The 19332-nt window shown below is 46.9% G+C and overlaps 1 protein-coding gene across 15 annotated transcripts in view; it reads left to right on the top strand.

The window, feature by feature from the left end:
* The window catches only part of ABLIM3 (actin binding LIM protein family member 3), a 179384-nt gene extending 160447 nt beyond the window's left edge, over window positions 1–18937 (top strand). For 8 of the 15 annotated variants that reach the window (XM_044454584.1, XM_044454593.1, XM_044454590.1 and 5 more), the window contains 9 exons: window positions 327–461; window positions 2454–2518; window positions 3148–3295; window positions 6194–6223; window positions 7056–7114; window positions 9490–9550; window positions 10914–10921; window positions 12286–12502; window positions 16279–18937. In XM_044454584.1, coding sequence (XP_044310519.1) covers window positions 327–461; window positions 2454–2518; window positions 3148–3295; window positions 6194–6223; window positions 7056–7114; window positions 9490–9550; window positions 10914–10921; window positions 12286–12502; window positions 16279–16412 — 857 coding nt within the window. In that variant the 3' untranslated portion in view covers window positions 16413–18937. Of the gene's footprint in view, window positions 1–326; window positions 462–2453; window positions 2519–3147; window positions 3296–6193; window positions 6224–7055; window positions 9440–9489; window positions 9551–10913; window positions 10922–12285; window positions 13999–16278 lie in introns of those variants that run through there. The other 7 variants (XM_044454594.1, XM_044454598.1, XM_044454597.1 and 4 more) reach the window with 3 other exon arrangements.
* The last annotated feature ends 395 nt before the right edge of the window (window positions 18938–19332 follow it).

The following is a 19332-nucleotide window of genomic DNA, read 5'->3' as shown; positions in this document are numbered from 1 at the left end:
AGGGCTAAAATTTTCTCCTGCCTGCAGCTTTCCAACCCGAAGCCTCACTTTTAGTGCCCCCTTTGCCTCTTCCACCACTGGAATGCAGCTCTCAGGGAATCCCCTTCCTCCCCAGACTCTGATATTACAAGGTAAGCTCTGGGTACAGGAGGGTTCCCTATCCCTTGTGACCTGTTTGTGTTAAAAACTGGACCCTCCAGCCTCCTACTTGGGGTATTCCAAATGCACGAAAACAGATCTGCTGCCTCTTCTGTTGTTTTGAGCTGCAGCCTTTAGGAGAGCTTGTTTTTTCCTTTCTGACTCTTCTTTCTCTTTTGTTTTTCCAGATGCCCAATCTGCAGCTACTAAAAGCAAAACCAGTGAGGATATAGCACACACCTCCAAATACAGCCCAGCCTATTCTCCAGACCCATATTACCACTCAGAGACAGAGTACTGGACTTTTCAAGGGTCACCTAAAGGTAATGCTCTTCACCTGAGGACACTAAAACCTCTATAGTAGGAGTGTTGAACCTCTGGCTCATGGGCCACTTCTGGCCTCCAAGAGTCCCCCTGGCCACATCCCCTTTCCCTTGACCACTGATTGGTAGCTTTCTAGGTTTTGTGCATTTTCCCCTTTCTGAAAGACCAAACTGCTTTTTGTTTTTTGCTTTTTGTAAAAACTCAGTCTTAGTTACTGTCCAACAGAGCCTATTTAGTTAAAGCTAAAATACGCTGCTATTTTAAATATTTGTCTCTGTCCCTTTTGCTTTTACCTCTCCCACCACTGGAATGCACCTCTCAGGAATGTCTCTAAAACTGATTTTGGCTCTTACGGTGAAAGAGGTTCAAAACCGTGGGGGATTCTATAGCCTGGGGTGCTTGCTAGCACCACCGTTCGGAAGGCACTGTGTTGCGATCCTGTCCGTCCCCCCCCCCCGCCGCCGCCGCCTCCTTAAATGATTTTCTTTAGTAAGAAAAAGAGTGGAATAAGCACTGGTAAAGCATGGGTTGGCTATGAGAGGAAGCTGGCCTCACCCAGATGTATAAAATTCCATAAATGTGGAGGATGACATGACAAAGCCTCATCTGGAAGCATCCATAGTCCAACACGACATGCTGAAGGCCTCTCGCATGGGCCGGGGGCAACTGGGGAGGAGTATGCTGAAGGACTGCAGAGAAGGACCAGGTCCCACAGCCTAGAATCTTACCTAAAAATAAAGGCTGAACCCACTGAATTTCCCTCTTCTGCATGGTTCCTGAAGATGCAGGCGTTCGATCCTATTTTGCAGCTGCTCCTTTGTCATCCTTCCTTGCTGGTTGCCTGAAATGCATCTCAGACTTTGATGTCCCAACCGTAAGACTTTGAACGCAATAAGCTGTTGCCAGTCATGAGCTCATACCGAAAGAAGCCTCAGAGTGTTTGTATGACAAAAATCCATGCCCGGGCTTGGTCCCACCCCACAAAAAACCTCTCTGGGCTTCTCTACAGGCTTTGGTGCATGAGGCTTTTGTTGTGTGCTCGTGATTCTTCACTCATGGAAGTTTGCAGGGCCTTTTGATAATGTTATTGTTCTCCAGGGCCTCTCCCAGCCACTTTTCAAAGCCTAGTGTATAGTCGCAAAGCCATTGTGCTATAACTATTACTACAGTGCCACATTGCGCTTGGCTGATATAATAGGCACAAAGGCAGACAAATACAAACCCCAGGGGAAATGCCTTGTATAAATGATGTGCTTTTCCTCCCAGAATGAAAATGGAAGAAACAGCCTTGGCAAATCGGTACCTTAAATCCCTCGTGTACATAAGCTGAACATGAGTCGTTTAAGCAAATGCTCTACAGAGGCTTCTTCTGTTTTCATTGCAGGCAGAAGAACCCCCACCCCACCCCCCAGGGGTTTTCCTCTCTGTATATGTTCCTTTGTGTTCCATTGCACAACATATGGTGGCACTGTGGTAGAAAGCAGGATTTAGACTTTACATGAGGCTTCTGTAGCAAATATTAGTGGCAGCCAGGAAAATGCAACATTATCTTCATGCTAAAAATGCTCCAAAAATGTCTGGAAAACATGGGAGATGCCCTGGATGGAAGACAGTGTTGGTAAAGGATTCACAAACGTCTGCGAGTGAAGTGCCATGAGCAGAAAGGAAATGCCCTGCATAGAAAAGCCCCTTGACTGCAATGCACAGCCTCTGGCCTGCGGACCTGATCCTATGCTGGCCTGTAGGGTCCCTTTGGCTTTCTCCGGGGTAGGGCTTGGCCTCCAAGCCCAGTCCCTGGAAGAATCATTCCCTGAATCCCTACCGTTATTCCTAATCTCCAGATTAGCAAAAACAAGGGAATGTGGGCAAGTGGGGGAAGGGGAACTCAGGAGTTGGGGCTGGTTGGACTCAGCTCCATTTTGGCAACAGGTGTCTTAATCTGATGCCCTGCAGGCCCTTCTCTGACTGTCCCTCCCTCCCTTTTCTTCTAGCACCACGTGTTCGGAGGTTTTCATCAGGGGGAGAAGAAGATGGGTTTGACCGAGGAATGCATAAAGTGAGTGCTCTTCTCTACGATTCACCTTAGTTTGATATTACCTGAACTTGGAGGTGCTGTTTCAAAGGTTCCTTCCCCCTTGTGGTACTGTTCTTTCAGCATGTTACCTCTGCCACTATTCTTACAAAAGGAGTCAGCGCCCTGGGGACTTTGATTGTGTTCTGTGTGTATCTTCCGATAACACTCCCATCCAGTGCGAGGGGGTACTTCAACCTTCCCAACTTGGTGCTGGCACCCTCCAGATGCATTGGGCAACAGCCTCCATCATCCCTGACCCACAGGGGCAGGTTGGGGAAGACGGGACTTGTATTCCACTGCATCGGAGGGTTTCAGATTGAGAAAGACTATAATGGACCATTATCAATGACCCATGGAGAAAATATGCTTTATATTTCCCATGGGCAGACTACAACTTTTCCTATGCTTTACTGCACTTTTAACCTATTATGCTATGTTATCCTTATTAGCCTTGGACATGCTGCTTTGAAAAGGAGTCAAATTATTTAAGCACACATATGCACACTAGCCTCATTGCTCCTGAAATCATGCCAGAAAAAGCTGAGTTGTGAGAAAATGAGCGCGCTTGCATCCATACATATCCTCTTCCTTATCTGCTTGTGGTGTCATAGATCCAGACTGGCATCGGCAGGTTGATACTGAAGGAAGAAATGAAGGCACGATCCAATTCCTATGCTGACCCCTGGACACCACCCCGCAGCTCAGCTGGCAGCCGAGAAGCTCTTCATACAGCTGGCTACGAAGGCTCCTTGAATGGTTGTAAGCAATCCCAAACGTTTCCCTACCCCCTGCCTGCCGGCAGAGGGCTGGCTTCTAGGAATGCACAGAGCAGAAGTGTGACTTTTTCATTTGCTACTGCAGAAGTTGTTGCTGTGTGAGAGGAATGAGCACTTAACGGCTGGCATTGCAGACAGTGCAGGCCAGTCCCAGGACAGTATAAATTCAGATCAGCTAACTACCAGCCTGCAGCATTAAAAGGGGCTCTCAGCTACAACCAGAACCATTCGAGTTCGTCCGGTACTCTGATTTGAGCTTGAGCAGATTTTCTGCAGATGCATTGGTGCCCGCACAATTCCTTTTTCTTGATGTATCATTCATGGTCAGGGATCGTGAGACCAAGGGGAACAGAAGTGCAGGGAAACAGAGATTAACAACAGCCATGCAGGCTTTTATGCGAAGTGACCATCTCCTTCAGAACTACCTTCGGCAATGTGCTCCAGCCGTTGGATCACATCCTTGTTTCTGGGTGTTATGCTGCTCCCCTTTGCCCTGTCAAATCACTCCCCCACTTTTACAGGTCAGGGAAGAAAGAGTCGGGGTATTTGGTAAGGCTTGAGAATTGGCTAAGGCAGGAGAGCACTGAAGGTTTTTTTAATTTATTTATTACCTTTTAATACCTTCCAATAGCCAAAGCAGTTTGGGATCTACCAGTAGTTTACTAGCAGACCAACATGGATTTCTGTTTCCCAGTTGTTCAACAACAACAGCAACAGTCATTTTTCCTCCACTATATTAGCCTCTGTGGGTATTTCAAAATGAGGCCTTTATCCTGCAATTGCCCTGCTTCGTACATGGAATTTTATGGGGGATCAGATGAGGTCTTCCCTTTGTAACCCTCCTGTGTTTTAAGGCTTCTCCTGTCTTCCTCCTTGCTGCAGAAAGGGAGGGGAATGCCTTCAGAATGGTAGTGTGAGGACCCTGAGCACCTTTACAATTCCTGCTCCCCAAGGAAACTCATACATAAATTGGGGCTTGTATATGCTGAGCTCACGGCTCTCTTCCTGAGTCACCATTTTTTATCTAGCTCCTCAGTCCACCTTGAGCCGTTCCTTTGCATCTACTCTGGTTAGTGAATTTTGTGGTCACAATGCCCTTGTCTGTGCCAAGAAGGGATGTACAGATTTAGTTTAATCTGTTCTGTGTGTACTTTGTGGAGTGTCAGGTTTCTTTTGTTCTGTCATCTGCTTATTGACAAATTGGTTTCCATGCTCTCTCTCTCTGTCTCTTTCTCACACACATGCACACACACTTCAGAAAAGCATGCTGAAATGTCTGCCACAATTTATGTAATTTTTTCTGGTAGGCAACAGTTTGAGTTTTATCTTTCCTTGGTGCTATGAAGGTTCAAGCGAAATCCTAAATATAGAAAATGTGGGATTTTAAAAAATGTATATTTTCCACTATCTTTCCTGCAACTAAATGTCAGTACAATTTTGAAAAGTTAAAAAGATGATTCACAAGCCTGAGGACTATATGGAAGTTGGAAGATGCCATTCTGCCATGGAATCCATGGGTTGAATTAATAGAAATCCAAAGTTATCTGAATCCACTTCAGATGGGTTTTTTTGGAATCTGTAGGGCCAAGGGACATCAACAGAGTGCCTTTAGCTATATTCCTCCAACTGGTAGATGAGCATGTCTCTGGAAAGATCCTTTTTCATTTCCCCAATTGCTGTGTGCCCGGTAACTTGTACCAAGCAAGGTGTTTGTGCATTTACAGATCTGTGGCTTTTCAGGGAGGCCGGAGACTCTTCAGTGTGCTGCCACCTAGTGCTTGAACTCATACATAACTTGGACAATGAAATAATGCTTATAAGAATCCTGTATTCCAAGATACCCTCATTTATTTGACTGTTTGCAGAAGCCACTATTCATGGTTGTGTGTGTGTGTGTGTGTGTCCACTCATTTATCCGTATAAGTTCCAGGCTGAACATGTACACCTGCTCGCACACGTACACACTCACGCGATCACATTCCCGGGGGCTCCCTGCCGGCCAGAGCCTGAAGGAGTTTTTCGTTAATCTTTGATGAGCCACTACATTATGCCCGCCTTTATCCCCGCCGCCCTCGTGCGAAGGGACTGGGGAGTGTGGGTGAGGGGCACGTGGAAGGAGGTGCACTCCCGCGTTTGCTCCGTTTAGCCACGGGATGGGAATGTTGAAAGCTGAGCCATCCGTGCCTTGCTCAGTTTGGATTCTTTTAACACGCCAGAGGTCCAGGCTCAAACTAGGCCTGGCACAGGAACATCTGTGCTTGAGTGGAGAAATAGGGTGGGGTAGGAGTGGGGAGCTCTTGCCTCTTTTTCTGCTCAAAAGCGGGTCCCGCACGCGTGTTTTTCTTCCCGTCAGAAAACGGTGTGGTGAGATGTTGAGCTGGAAAGCGTCTAGAGAAGGAAGCACTGAGCACCTGACACACACACACACACACACACACACACACACAGCATGTATCATGCTTGTGTACAACTACATGGGGGGAAGCTGACGTGGTCACACGAGGCCCGGACCCACACACCAGTCTGACAGGAAGCTGGACAAGGACATTATTGCCTCTCTCAAACCAGACCCTCCAAAGCCACCCAGATACAACTAAGTCCAGCGTCTCTGAGTGACCAAACTGCATATTATCCAACAGTGAAAGCCAAGCAATACCCGAAGAAGACCGGCAAGCATTCCCATGTTCTTTCCCCTGCACACCCATGTGGCTCTGTGTACTGCCGTCTTCACACCAGCCTTCCCCCACGAGTTGGTGTACTGTCTGCAGGCACAACTGTATGGGCTGGCATGTGTAAGCCAGCCGGTCTTCAGGCCTGCACCCCTGCGATAAAGCGTGTTCCAAGTGCACAACCCTCACTCTTTCTTTGTCTCCCCCAACAGCGCCTCGGACACATTACCTGGCTGATAGTGGTACGTACCTCCCCATCGCCTGCCTCTCTTGCTTTGCACTTTTCCTTATTTTAGGCAAAGCTGAGGCTCTGGACTTAACTAGACTCTGTGGGGCTAGAACAGCTGCCTCTTTGCAAGGCTGTAGAACCTCTGGTTGTAGGAAGAGAAGGAAGGATCCCTGGCTGCCTAATCTGTATCTCGCTCTCACGCTTCTAGAACATAGCTGTGTTCCTTAGGTGACACGGTGCGTCTTGTTAGGATGTCTGTAATGTTCAGGGGAAAGGAGAACTGATGTCAGACAGGGTAAGAAGGCCAGCCTTGGGAGGCAGACTGAGGTAGCATTAGATGGAGAAAATTGTCCATTATTCAGCTTATTACTTTTTTCCCACCACGGAGGGCACAATTTTAATTTTCTGATCAACTTCCTTTAGCACATTTCCAGTGCAATGCTTCCATCCTTCCTGGAGATGCACACGCCTTGAGCATCAGTGTTGTGTGGTGGTCAGAGTGCTGGCACAGGCCAGGTTCAAATCCCTGCTCGGGCAGAAAGCTCACAGGGCCACCCTAGGCCAGTCAGTATTTCTCAGCTTAAGACTGCCTCAGAGGGTTGTCGAGAGGATAAAATGGGAGAGAGAACCAGGCCTGAGCTTCTTGACAGAAGGGCAAGGTGAAAAATGTGACAAGTAGAAATTGCTACTGATATTAAGGGAATAAACTCTTCCTCTTCCTCCTCCCACTCACAGTGGATGTTCTACGGTGCCTGAGCACTTTTCCCACTGGAGCTTTTCATAGGGAAGTTAATTAGCCTCCCCAGGTTCCGATTTATGAAGTCTGCTCTCTCTTTTTCCCCCAGATCCCCTCATTTCTAAATCTGCCTCTCTTCCCGCTTACAGAAGGAATGGACTGCACCGGGTAAGAGTCTCTGCCACCAAGCGGTGGCCTTCCCGACTAGTCTCTCCACACCAGCAGGGGGCACCCTGCGCACACGCTTCTGCTGAATCCCTTGGGGAAAAAGAAGTCTGAGGGGGATATGGAGGATGTTCTTTCTCCAGGACTGCTACCACCTATGAGGAAACTGCTCTTTCCCTGGGTAACCCAACCCATGGGGCTTCTTATTTCTAGCAAGTGTTTATATTTCAGGGCATAAGGAAGACTGCCACAAGCTGGCCCTTTTCCACTGCCATCAGTTCTGTTAAGATACTTTAAAACTGCCTTGTGGCTGTAAAAGTGGTTTAGACAGGAGAGATGGGCACGACCATTAGAGGCAAAATGAGCTATCAAGCAAGCAAATTTATTAAGGGAAGGTTTTGCACATAATGGTTTATCTATACCTACTTTGCAGTTTTCAAAAGACTGCTCAGTAACAATTCTTAAAGGCTTCCTTGCTCCAAAAAGCCTCTTGTTGACTTAGAAACACAGAGTGAGTCAGAAGGGGCCTCCTGGGCCATCTAGTATGACCCCCAGCTCCAGCCAGCTCCACTCATGACATGCCTACCATGACTTCATTTATCTCAGGCCCCAAAGACACAGTCCTATGCAGGTTCAGATAGAAAAGCCTCCTACAACTTTTAACATGCACCAGCCGACCATTCTGGCTGGAACATGATGGGTGTCGAAGTTTTTTCTACCTAACATTCATAAGATTGCACCCTTTCCCTCCACCACAACCAAATACGCTTATGACCAGGTCCAGCTTCTGGGTACGCTGAAACTCCTCCTGTTGTATTCTGGTTGCTGGGACAACTTATCTGCCTGGTTGTTTTACCTTCTGACATGATCTTAGGGCAGCCCCCTGGCATGATGCAGCCACTTGCTCTCTGCTCCTGAGCTTCACCAGCCGTGCAAGGTTATCTCATGGAGAAAGAGTTGCTTACCATTGAGGCCTTAGCTATTCGTGTTCTCCCCTGTTTTCTCCTAGTCCTTCTAAGGAGAAAGGCACCGCACACCAGCCAGAAGACTTCCCCCATCTGACTCACTTAACTTTCCAGACATTTCTTCACAAAGTCCATTTATTATTTACTGGAAGTCCTCTAAGCTAGAACTTAGACACTTCAGGGCCAGGTTCAAACATGGGGAATGTGTCCTTCCCCCTGGAGCACACGCATCCCCCTGCCAAGAGAGCTGCGAGGCAGTTGCTAAGGAACAGCTGTGGAAAATTCCCAACCAGATATGAGCAGATAAGATTCCCAGTGGGAGTGAGGAACCTAGAAAGCCACAGTCACTGCAGAAAATGCAGGAGTGGCCAGTGCCTGTGCTATTTCTGAATTGTTTCCAGGCTTCCTGAGATCAGTTGAAGCAGAAGAATCTGCTTGCCTGTATACTGTTTCTGTAGTAAAGGGGAGGAGAAGGTGTCTCAGGGTGCTCATGGGGCTGGCCACTGCTAAATGCAAGTCAAGTGGGCAGCTTTATATGTACCAGACTGGTAAGATTTATATGTACCAGACTGGTAAGATTCCTCCAGAGATTGGGCAGGCTGGCACAGGAAATGCAGTTGGAAGGGGCAGGCAATGCCAGCAAGTTGTTGGAGGACAGAGCTGTGAGCCGCAGAGTCAACTCATCCTTCCCCAGGCTAACCTGCTCCCCGCAGGTACGTGGAGGGCTTTCGGTGTGGACAGTAGGGTCAACTGCTTGCCCAGTCTGCTGCTGTACATGGAAAGGGAGAGGGAAACATCTTATCCTGTATCTCTGTCAGAAAAGTGTCTCGGCCAGCCCTGGCTTGACATAAATACTTTTCTCCCTGCATAACAGTCCACAAACTATTTAACCCGCTCCTTACAGAAAAGCACTTAATAAGACTGGGTGGCTCCATACAGTGCAAGAGAGTATGTGATCTTGGACACCCAGTGTGATGACCTTCAGCCTTACCTACCTCATAGGGTTGTTGTGAGGACAACATTTGATATTTTATGTATGCCATCCCAACTCCTTGGGAGCAAGATGACATCCAAATCTGACAAATTAGTGAAGAAGCATACTTGTCTTCTGGCCAAATATTGCACAATGGTTCTGGAACTGGTGAGTTTTGGTGCTGTGGGCATGTGGTGTTTACAGTAGTTTCCTCAACCCTAAAGTATTTGACTTCTTGCCTCCTTCCTGTTTCACTTAAATTATTCCTCCTGTCTGTGCCACACATATGGTTTGACAAAAATTTAGGAACACTGTCATTAATCTACCAACTTTTCCCAGGTTCACATTGATGGTAACAACTACAAAAGAGCAGAGTACAATTTAATGGGATTCCTTTTTTGCTGACCATTCTTTCCCTTGCATTTTCATTTCTCCTGCAGCCTCCCAGTGCTGAGCTCTTCCACTACGACAGCACGAATGCTGTCAACTGGGGGATGCGAGGTGAGTGGAAGGATTGATATAAGGTCCCTCTATAAGTACCTCAAAGAGGAAGGTCAAGATCTCTTCTTGCTAATGCCAGAGTGTAGAACACAGAATAATCAATTCAGATTCAGGCTGGACATCAGGAAAAGCTTCCCCACTGTCAGAGCAATACAACAGTGGAATCAGCTGCCCAGAGAGGTGGTGGGCTCTCTCACACTAGAAACATTCAGAAAGAAACTGGACAGCCATCTGAGTGGGATGGTGTGACATGATGTCCTGCAACAGCAGGGGGTTGGACTCAGTGGCCTTCATGACCCCTTCCAACTCTACCATTATTCTGTGATTCACAAACAAGTTTTGGGAGAGCTCCCCAAGATATACTTCTTGATATGGGATATGAGATATACTCCTTGAGCCTCCACCAAAGGCCTTGCCCAAGAAGTTCTTATAGTTTTTCTTCTCATGAGTTAATGCTGGCTACAGATTGTGGGATCAGTACATTGCAGTATGTAAGACAAGCCAGTGCATTTTTCCAGAACATAAAAGATAGGATGAAGCCATAGAATTGTTTATCGCAAGCTGACTCTCAGACCCTGGTAAAATCCATTTTAGGGCAAAACCAGCAAACAGCAGCAGATGCTAGTGGCAGCTTGGCCAAGGATGGCTGGGCAGAAGAGCCAGAGAGGGTGGTGCTGGCACAGGGGTCAGCAGTGATGACGTTTTGGAAGGAAAGATGCAGCCACGGATATGCTGTTTGAAGGCCCCTAGATTCCAGTTTCCCAGAATTAAATACATGCTTCAATTGGTGTGAACTGCCTAGAGAGCTTCAGCTATTAGGTGCTATAGAATGCAATCAAACAATCCATAAAGCCTCCCCTCTGCAATCAGTGGGGTTTAAAAGGGCTTAAGTTTGACTGGATTATGCCCCAGGTTTCCAGCCTCTCAAAGCTGTGAAGGCAGGCTTGAAGCTGTACTATGAGTAGTTCGTGAAATCTCTGAAGAAGGAGGAAGGCTCAACAGTGCTTTCAGCTGCCAGAGAAAAGGGCGTCAGGCTTCCATAAAGAAAATAACTAAATTTATGTAAAATATGGCAAATACAGGTCACTGTAACTTTCCCTGCATGTAACTGGGATAATGCTGCTGCAGAATTTTAATTTCAAATGCTGTTTACAGATTGCCTTGCATATAGAGTAATTCAGCACTTCTCCACAGGACAAAATGAATACAAATTCCACACATCAAACCCTTTCTTACATTTGAAGTTTTGATATAATAATCCTAACAAAGTTTACAAATGCTAAAGATTCAATGGCTGTAAAGAGGGCAAGGAGAGTCTGACCTCTATTTGTTTATCTTTCTCTTCTCATCTCATCTCTTACAGAATACAAGGTAATATTTCCTTGCAAATCTTATGAATTCTAAAACCTTCAGTCCTTTCTCAGTGGAAAGCAGGAAGCTTCCATCTCAGCTATTCCCAAATGCTGAAGCTGGATCAAACTGTGGGAAAGAAGAACCTCTCATCTTCTCCTGTGGTGCTGTGAACCTACTCCTAGAGTCATCCTTGGCTTCTTTCTGAATATGGCGGGGACTAACCTGGGAGTAGCCTAGGCATGGTAGTTCTTGCAAGCAGAAGCCACGTTTTATGGATTACCTTGTGAAATTTGGCATTTTGTGGGGAAAGGCAAATGGAGCCAGCAGTGGACAGATCCTGGATGCTGTGCATGTTAGCAACAGCAGGCGGGATAAGAGGGACTAGAACATGATTGCTCTGGAGGGACAAAGCAGAGAAAGGGCCAGAAGAGGGGAGGGGAGGGGAGGGGAGGGACAAAGGTGCTTGCTGCGACATGCTGTCTCCAGCTTTCTCCCTTAACTTTGGTGGGAAGCGTCACCACGTGGCTGGGAACTATGACTCCCACCAGTGGTATCTAGAAATGAAAAATCAGTCCTCTCCTTCAGATGTGAAAAATGGTTCCACTTGGGTACCAAGATCAAGTTCACTGGCAGATTCTTGGATCTCCCTGGCCTCTTCAAGCAGCAGCTACTGGGCCTTTGGGCTTTCAGGCAGTTTCCAACTAGGGATGGCTAGAATCACAGGGTTGTCTCAACCGAATTCCTCAAGGCAGGACCAGCATGGAGTAGGTCGCACCGTGTCCCTTTGCAAGGGGATGGGGACAGTGCAAATGACATCATGCTCACTCTGGAATAGTGGGAAGAACCTGGGAAGCCGAGTCAGGCCATCTAGCCCAGCCTTTACACTAACGGGTGACCCCTCCCTGCGGTTTCGGAAGGGTCTTTTGCCAGCCCAGCCTGGAGATGCCAGGGATTGCACCTGGGAACTCCGGCACACAGGGCCTGTTCTTCGTCACTACTCCAGAGCCCTCCTCAGGGTTTTGTGGCAAATGTTTTCCTTTATACCTATAGCCATGCACCGAGATGAATGCAATGAAATGGCAAAAACTGCTTTTATGCTGCTGGGCGTTGAGCAAAGGGGCCACCATTAGTGCTGCGTGCCAGCAAGCATTGCGCTTGTGTTATGCAAATAAAAGGGGCAACTTGCCAAGAGGGGGGATCTCTGCACAGGTTTGGTGGCTGGTAGCCTATATTCCAGTAAGATAAAATGCGAGCGTGGGTGTTGTAGCCGCCTTTAATCCTTGCGCTTCTCTTAGATGTTGCATGTTTCCTCAAAGCTGTAGCTGCCCGCTTCTTTTAGAGCTTTGAGCCAGCAGTCTATTTTTGCCTCTCTCCCTCTGCAGATTTACCCTTATGAGCTGCTCCTGGTGACAACGAGGGGGAGAAACCGCTTGCCCAAAGATGCAGACAGGACTCGCCTAGAGGTACGGCACATCCCCCCAGCATTCCTGACAGCGCCTGGGTATGGTCCGATCAGCCTGCTCCTCTGGCCCTTTCCATGCAAAAGCACATTTCCAGCAAGGCTGTGCCTATCAGCTCCGGGTGTAGCACAAGAAAGAGGTTAGAAGGATATTTTGCTAACCAGGAGCCACCCGTGCTCCATGCAGACGCTTTTGCGGTTCAGGACTGCATTGCCACTATGTAGCTCCTTTGGCACTCAAAGCTTTTCACATGCATGACGGCAGCAATCTGAACAGAAGCGATACTCGGTAGGCTGAAATCAACTTTATTAATTGCTAGAAGTGAGACTGAGCATGCTTCCAGGTGTGGCTTCTGGCACTCTGAATGAGAAGACATGATGTGGCTGTTCCTTCTTAAGCTATTATTTTGTGGCAAGTAAAAAAGACAGAAGAAATGATGGAGAAACTCAGGAGGGTTACAAATGGAGGATGCTGGTGTCTGGATCCCTGTCAAACTCCACAAATGAGGCAGAGTACTTGAAAAATAGAAATGTAATCTGGGAGCCCCTCAGAGGAAGTGGCTTCTTCCCATAGGGCTGCCTAGTTATCATACTCATGGCGGATGAGCCTTCAACCAAGGGACTTCCAGGTTTCCAACGTGTCCTCATAGCTACTTTGCTCTAGCTCAGCCAAACTTGATAGCAGCTCGTGATTGTGGGAGGGGAATTACCTCAGCCAGCAGCAAGGAAAGGGAGTCAATAGCTATTCTGCACATACATGTCATTTCTTACTCAAACATGGTTCCATATACATTACAGCCATGCAATACACTACAGTGACTTTAAACTGCAAGGAGGTTGATGCCAGTTAGAAATATTACCTAAATATAAGGGTACTTCAACAAAGGAGTCGACTGCTTTAGAAATGTGTTTCAAAATGGCCTCCTTTTGACACATGTATCTCTTGGGGTGCTTTGGACATAAATGGTCTACTGCACTCTAAGGATGTCTGCAGTTGACAGTTTATCAAACCATAGTTTAGCATGACTATCATATGGTCACTTTGGGGCCCCACTGTGCATTGCAGTTGGTATCAGCCCTCTGTGACAGTAGAATAAAAAGTGTGACCCATGGGGTGCAGAGAGCCTCCTGCCCCCCAGTCTGGTGGGCCCAGACCCCCGCATCTACTGCCTTGCAAACATAGGGCAGAAACCAGGGAAAACTCTCCAGGAACAGGCTTTCTAGTGACCAGAACCTTCTTCCTAAGCACCTTACAACTACTGTGGAATAATGGAGCGTCGTACTGGCACTGATGGGAATTGATGCAAGCCCTTGACTCCAACCTCCTCCTTCCCCGCCCTCCAGCACATCCCTTTTTCTTCCCTCTAAGGTGTATTTGTGACTTTGCGGGAGGCAGCTGATGTGGTTCTTTTGAGACCAGCTGTGGGGAGCAGGGGGCTTGGCCTTTGGTTCACAGGACCTGAGCCAGGACTCAGAATGATCCTGTATCCTCCCAATCGCGTCACACATCGGCTTTTGTGAGAATGCAAAGGACGGCAGCTCAAGATTGATAGGCAAATGGTCAAGGATCATCTAATTGGGTTGAATGAGTTCAAATCCCCAGGGCCTAATGAACCCCATCCTAGAGTCATAAAAGAGCTAGCAGAAGAACTCTCAGAAACACTATTATCTTTGAGAAATCATGGAAGGCAGGAAAAGTGCCAGATGACTGGAGAAGGGCTAATGTTATCCCTCTCTTCAGGAAAGGGGAAAAAAAAGAACCTGGGAACTACAGACCAGTCAGTCTGACATCAATCTGGAAAATTCTGGAGCAGATTATAAAGCAGTGAGTCTCCTTGAAAAAACGCAGTGATTATTAGAAGTCAGCATGGATTTGTCAAGAACAGATCCTGCCAGATCAATCTGAATCCATTTTTTGATTGAGTAAACCTTCCTGATGGACTGTAGGAATCTTGACTTTAGCAAGCTTTTGACAAAGTGTCCCATGATATCCTGGTTAGCAAACTAGCTAAAAGTGGACTATATGGAACAACCATCAGGTGGATCCCCAGGTGGCTACAGACTCAGACTCAGAGTGTTCATCAGTGGCACTTTCTCAAACTGAGGAGCAGTAGCAAGTGGGGTACCACAAGGTCCAGTCCTGGGCCCAGTGTTCTTCAATGTTTTTATTAATGATTTGGATGAGGATGTACAGGGAACAATTTGCAGATGATACAAAACTGGGTGGGGTATCTAATACCCTGGAAGACATAAACAAGATCCAAGGTGATCTTGTAACACTGGATTGAAAACAACAGGATGCCATTCAGTAGGGACAAATGCTAAGTTTGCAGCTAGGAAAGAGAAACCAAATGCACCATTACAAGGTGGGGAATACTTGGATCAACAAAGCAAGAAGGATATTGGAATTTTAGATCACAAGCTGAATATGAGTCAACAATGCAATGTGGCTGCAAAAAGGACAAATCCTATTTCAGGCTACATGAATAGAAGTATCCTTTGCAAATCATGTGAAGGGCTGGTTCCCCTTTATTCAGCACTGACTAGACCTCATCTGGAACACTGTGTCCAGTCAGTTCTGGACACCACAGTTTAAGAAAGATGCAGATAAGTTGGAAAGGGTTCAGAGAAGGGCAACAAGGATGATCCAGACACTGGAAACAAAACCCTACAAGGAGAGGTTGAAAGAACTGGGCATATTTAGTCTTGAGAAGAGTGATATGATAGCACTCTGCAAGTACTTGAAAGGCTGTCACAAAGAAGAAGGACAGGACTTCTTCTCAGTCATCCCAGAGTTCAGGACACAGAATGATAGGCTCAAATGACAGGAAGCCAGATTCTGGCTAGATACCAGGAAAAATTTCCTGACTGTTACAGCTGTACGACAATGGAATTGATCTCCTAGGGAGGTTGTGAGCCCTCCCACATTAAAGGCGTTCAAGATGCAACTGGGCAACCATCTGAAGGGGATGGTTTAACTGGTGTCCTGCACTAAGCAGGAGGTTAGACCTGATGGCCTTCTGGCCCCTTCTCTACTCTTCTGTGATTCTGTGGTTCTAGAAAGGAAGGAATGATGTAAAAAAGGAGAAAAATGGAGGCATTTCCATGTAATAATCAGAATCAGAATGCCAGAATAGATTAAGGTTCCTGCCTGCCTTCTGACATGCTCTAGGAATCAGGTTCCATACAGCTTATTCCAGTGCCTCTTCTTCTTTCTGGTGATTGTACTGGGGTGCTGATGTCCTTGCTGTGAGTCAAGAAGTTGCTGCTGGGGGCGGGTGAGCATGAAAGGGCCATGCGTGTCTGTGCATGCGTATGTGCAAAGCTCCCACCCTGCCCGAGACCAAAAAGATTCTTCGCCCTGCTATATGGTGAGCACAATTTTTCTACATTTTAGCACACCATTTCTGTTGTAACAGCTGGTGACCCCCGTGGATCTCTTTCCCTCCTTCCAACAGGGGAGCAGCAGAAGGGAGATTTATAAGAGTAAAGACTATCAAATGCGTATCATTATTGTTTTGCAAATTGTGGCCTAGTTCAATGAAACAGAAATCATAACATGTTTTACTCTAACGTTTTAATTTCCTTTATCCTGGAACTGAACATGGGGGTGGGGAGAGTGCATGTCCCCACCGGGGGGACAAGGCCAATTGTCACCTATAACCAGTCCAAATCAATTCCCCCCCATTCATGCAGGCTGCACACAGACAGACACAGAGGTAACAGTGGTTCATGCAACACCTTCTTGCTACGCTCAGGTAAGTCAAGGCTCAGTTCGAGGATGCACTGGCAGAAGGTGGCTGCAGGTCCAGAGAACCACCGTCACTCACGCCCCTTCCCAGGCAGATGTGCATCCCGAGATGCTTGAGCACCGGCCACGTCTGTGCAACGCTGTGCCTCTTCTTTCTCCCTGCAGCGCCACCTGTCTCCAGAGGAATTTTACCAGGTCTTTGGCATGACCATTGCGGAGTTCGATCGCCTGGCCTTGTGGAAGAGGAACGAGCTGAAGAAGCAGGCACGGCTCTTTTAAAAGCAGTGCATTATATATAAATATATATATACACACACACCTATAAATATATACATATATATATAATTATATTATATATATATCTATATATATATATATCTATATATATAGAAAGATCTCTATATTGAAACTCTGTATAACTCTTTTTTGTTGTACAGTAGAACCTTGGCTGCTTTCTTTCGAAGCCTGTAGAGTGAATTGAAGCCTCCCAGATATTTTTATGCTCTCTTTCTTTTATTCCTTTTTTTAATGTAATTGTTATTTGAGGGAAAGTTTTTGAGCAGGGTGGGCGGGGAGGAGGAGGGATCCTGTTTTTATACGGAACTTTTTCTTACGTGAATGTCAGGCCATCCTGGGCATTATGATATCTCACCTGTGAGTCTCTTCGCTCCATGCCCAGCCCAGGGAAGGGAGGTCACTGGTGGCAAGAGGGACTGACTCTGCAGGGAACAAAACATCATTGCTTACACCCAAACATGGCTTGAGGCAGCCTTCACCCGCCTGCAGCGATGGGTTAGACTCAATGGCAAGCAACTCAGCGATCACGGGCGAATGCTCGGAGCTGGAGTCCGAAGCAGCCGGAGCTCCCCAGGCTGGGGAAGCTGGGCTGATGAACAGCAGAAGCCCTCCGGAGGCTGGATCAGGCTGCAGGTTCGTCTCGCCCAGCCTCAGTGGTCAGCCCAACACCTTGTCCTTCTTTGCTGTTAGATCCCTGTTCCTCTGCCTTAGCCACGTCCTGGGCTATGTGTGCGCGCACTACACGGCGTCCTTTAAAAAAGTAATAATTCTGCATCAGGAAAAAGTGGATGATGAGGCTTGGATGTACTATGAAAATTGAACTTATTTGCATACCCAGCAGTCATTCAGATGCCCCTGAAACCTAATAAGCAGAGCTGGAAGGTGATGGCCACCCAGCACCCTAGTTTGTCCCCAGTATCTGGTAACCAGACAGACAGCTTCTGCATGTGCTTCTGATCACCTGCTCTTGCCAGTAGGCATGATCAGGCCTGTCATCCATGAGCACAGACCATGTTCGCCTGCTGAACGGCATTGTCTTCTCACCACGGTGGCAGGCACGCCGCTCCACCCACTCCGCAGCAACCCCCTGGAAGTAGTCAGCTGGGGCACTTACTGAGCCCCACTCTGGTTTCAGGGGGTCTACCAGGTATTCTTGCTTTCTTACAAGGCACGAGCTGGGGTTCTTGGGGGGCTGAATTCTGTGTGCACTTAAGTAGCAAATTCCGTATGCCTTCTGCACCTGAACGGGTGCACGGAATGTATACAGCCCTAGGCCAGTCTTGCCCAGCCTGGTGTCTCCAGATGTTTTGGCCATCAGCTCTCATCACCCCCAGCAGCATGGCCAATGAAAAGGAATGCTGGGAGTTGTAGTCCAAATTACCTGGAGGGCACCAAGCAGGGGAAAAGCTGTGCTAGCCCCATCCATGAATGTGCCAGTTAAAAACAGCCGCCACCCCCTTCCTTTCCTTTAGCATCAACTTCCATCAGTCAATTTGTGTGAGGTATAGCTACCAGCCAGTTAAACCAGTAAGCACTGCCATGGGCACTTAATTTTACAAAGATCAAAACCTTTCCTTTCCCTTTTTTTTTTTTTTTTTTTGCTAGATTTCCCGAGGAAATCAACATTGCTTTCTCTTTTCTCTTTTGACTGTGTCCTTTAAATAAGCTTTGTCTCTTGTTGTGAAGAAGTGATATTGGAGGCATTGCATCTCAACTTTGTGGTTTGTATAAGACTTGGGTCCGTTCTAATAAAGCATTGGACTTACCTGAGGAATCAAACCCTGACATTTCAAATGGGCATCACAAGAGATGGATCATAAGGGGGGAAAAAGAGATGAAGTGGGAGGAGCCTTTGTACTTGCTGGTACATCTTGCGCACCCTTCTTTTATATTGATTTCGCTGGGTTATCTGGCCTCTCATGGCCCATCAGCAATACCTCCAATACCAGATTAAATCAACATGATAGCCTTCTGAATGAAGAAATGTAAATGGAATGTCTTTATCTCTGTGGGAAATTGTAGGTTTGTTCTGCTTTCTTAAAAAAACTTTTCTTATCTAATACACTGTTTGAAAAAAAAAGGGATTGTGTGTTGTCTCATGTTTTTGTCTCGATTGGCACTCTTCTGCTTTGGAAATAATTGGGAAGACAAGGTTCAAAATGGTGGATTTCCTGGTAGGCAGGCAAGTGCCATGGCCATCCATGCTGTATGCACTGGCCCACTTTTGCAAAACAGATGTGGACAGCATAGTGCTGCCTCTTTTTATCCATTTCTGATTGTCTCCAAAGCCTTATACAGAACTTGGTGGATGCTCTCCCTTGATGAAGGTCTGTAAGCAAAGCCTGGACAGCCATCTCTTGGCATGTTCCACATCTGGATTACCTGCACTGGGTAGCAAGCAAGGAAACCACGAAACTGACTTTCCACTCACACTTTTTTACTCTATGGGGAAAAGAATGTTCTTGGCTCAGGAAGCACTGCAGGATTACCCCATATCCTATAGAATGATAAGAAGTACTCAGGAATTATAATACATAATTATGCAGTGTGCATTCCTGGAACAGGAATGTACTTGTGTCTCAAAGGTCATTCATAGACCACTGTGGCTATCGTGCAGGTGCCACTTTGGCCCAACTTCCTGGCTACCCAACAGTTCACATGTTGATATCCAAGTCTGAAGAGACACCTATTGTGAGAAGAACAATCTGTTCTTTCTGACAATGGCACAATAAAAGATTCAAGGGTGAGAGAGGCTTCTTATGCCATGATATGTTTTCCCCATATTCTGCATGGAGGTGGGTAGAGTTGAAAACAATGTATGATAACAGATGTTTGAGGGCTGCACTTAGGGTGAACGATAGAAGGGTTTGTTTGTTCATTTGTTTAAAGGTTTTAGAGACTGTCCCATTACTGGCATCTCGG

Source organism: Varanus komodoensis, unplaced genomic scaffold, assembly GCF_004798865.1.
Source record: "Varanus komodoensis strain SLA01 unplaced genomic scaffold, ASM479886v1 scaffold7_3, whole genome shotgun sequence".
Classification (NCBI taxonomy): domain Eukaryota; kingdom Metazoa; phylum Chordata; class Lepidosauria; order Squamata; family Varanidae; genus Varanus; species Varanus komodoensis.
Note: the sequence above shows the minus strand (reverse complement) of the source record. Positions and strands in the feature narration are given on the sequence as shown.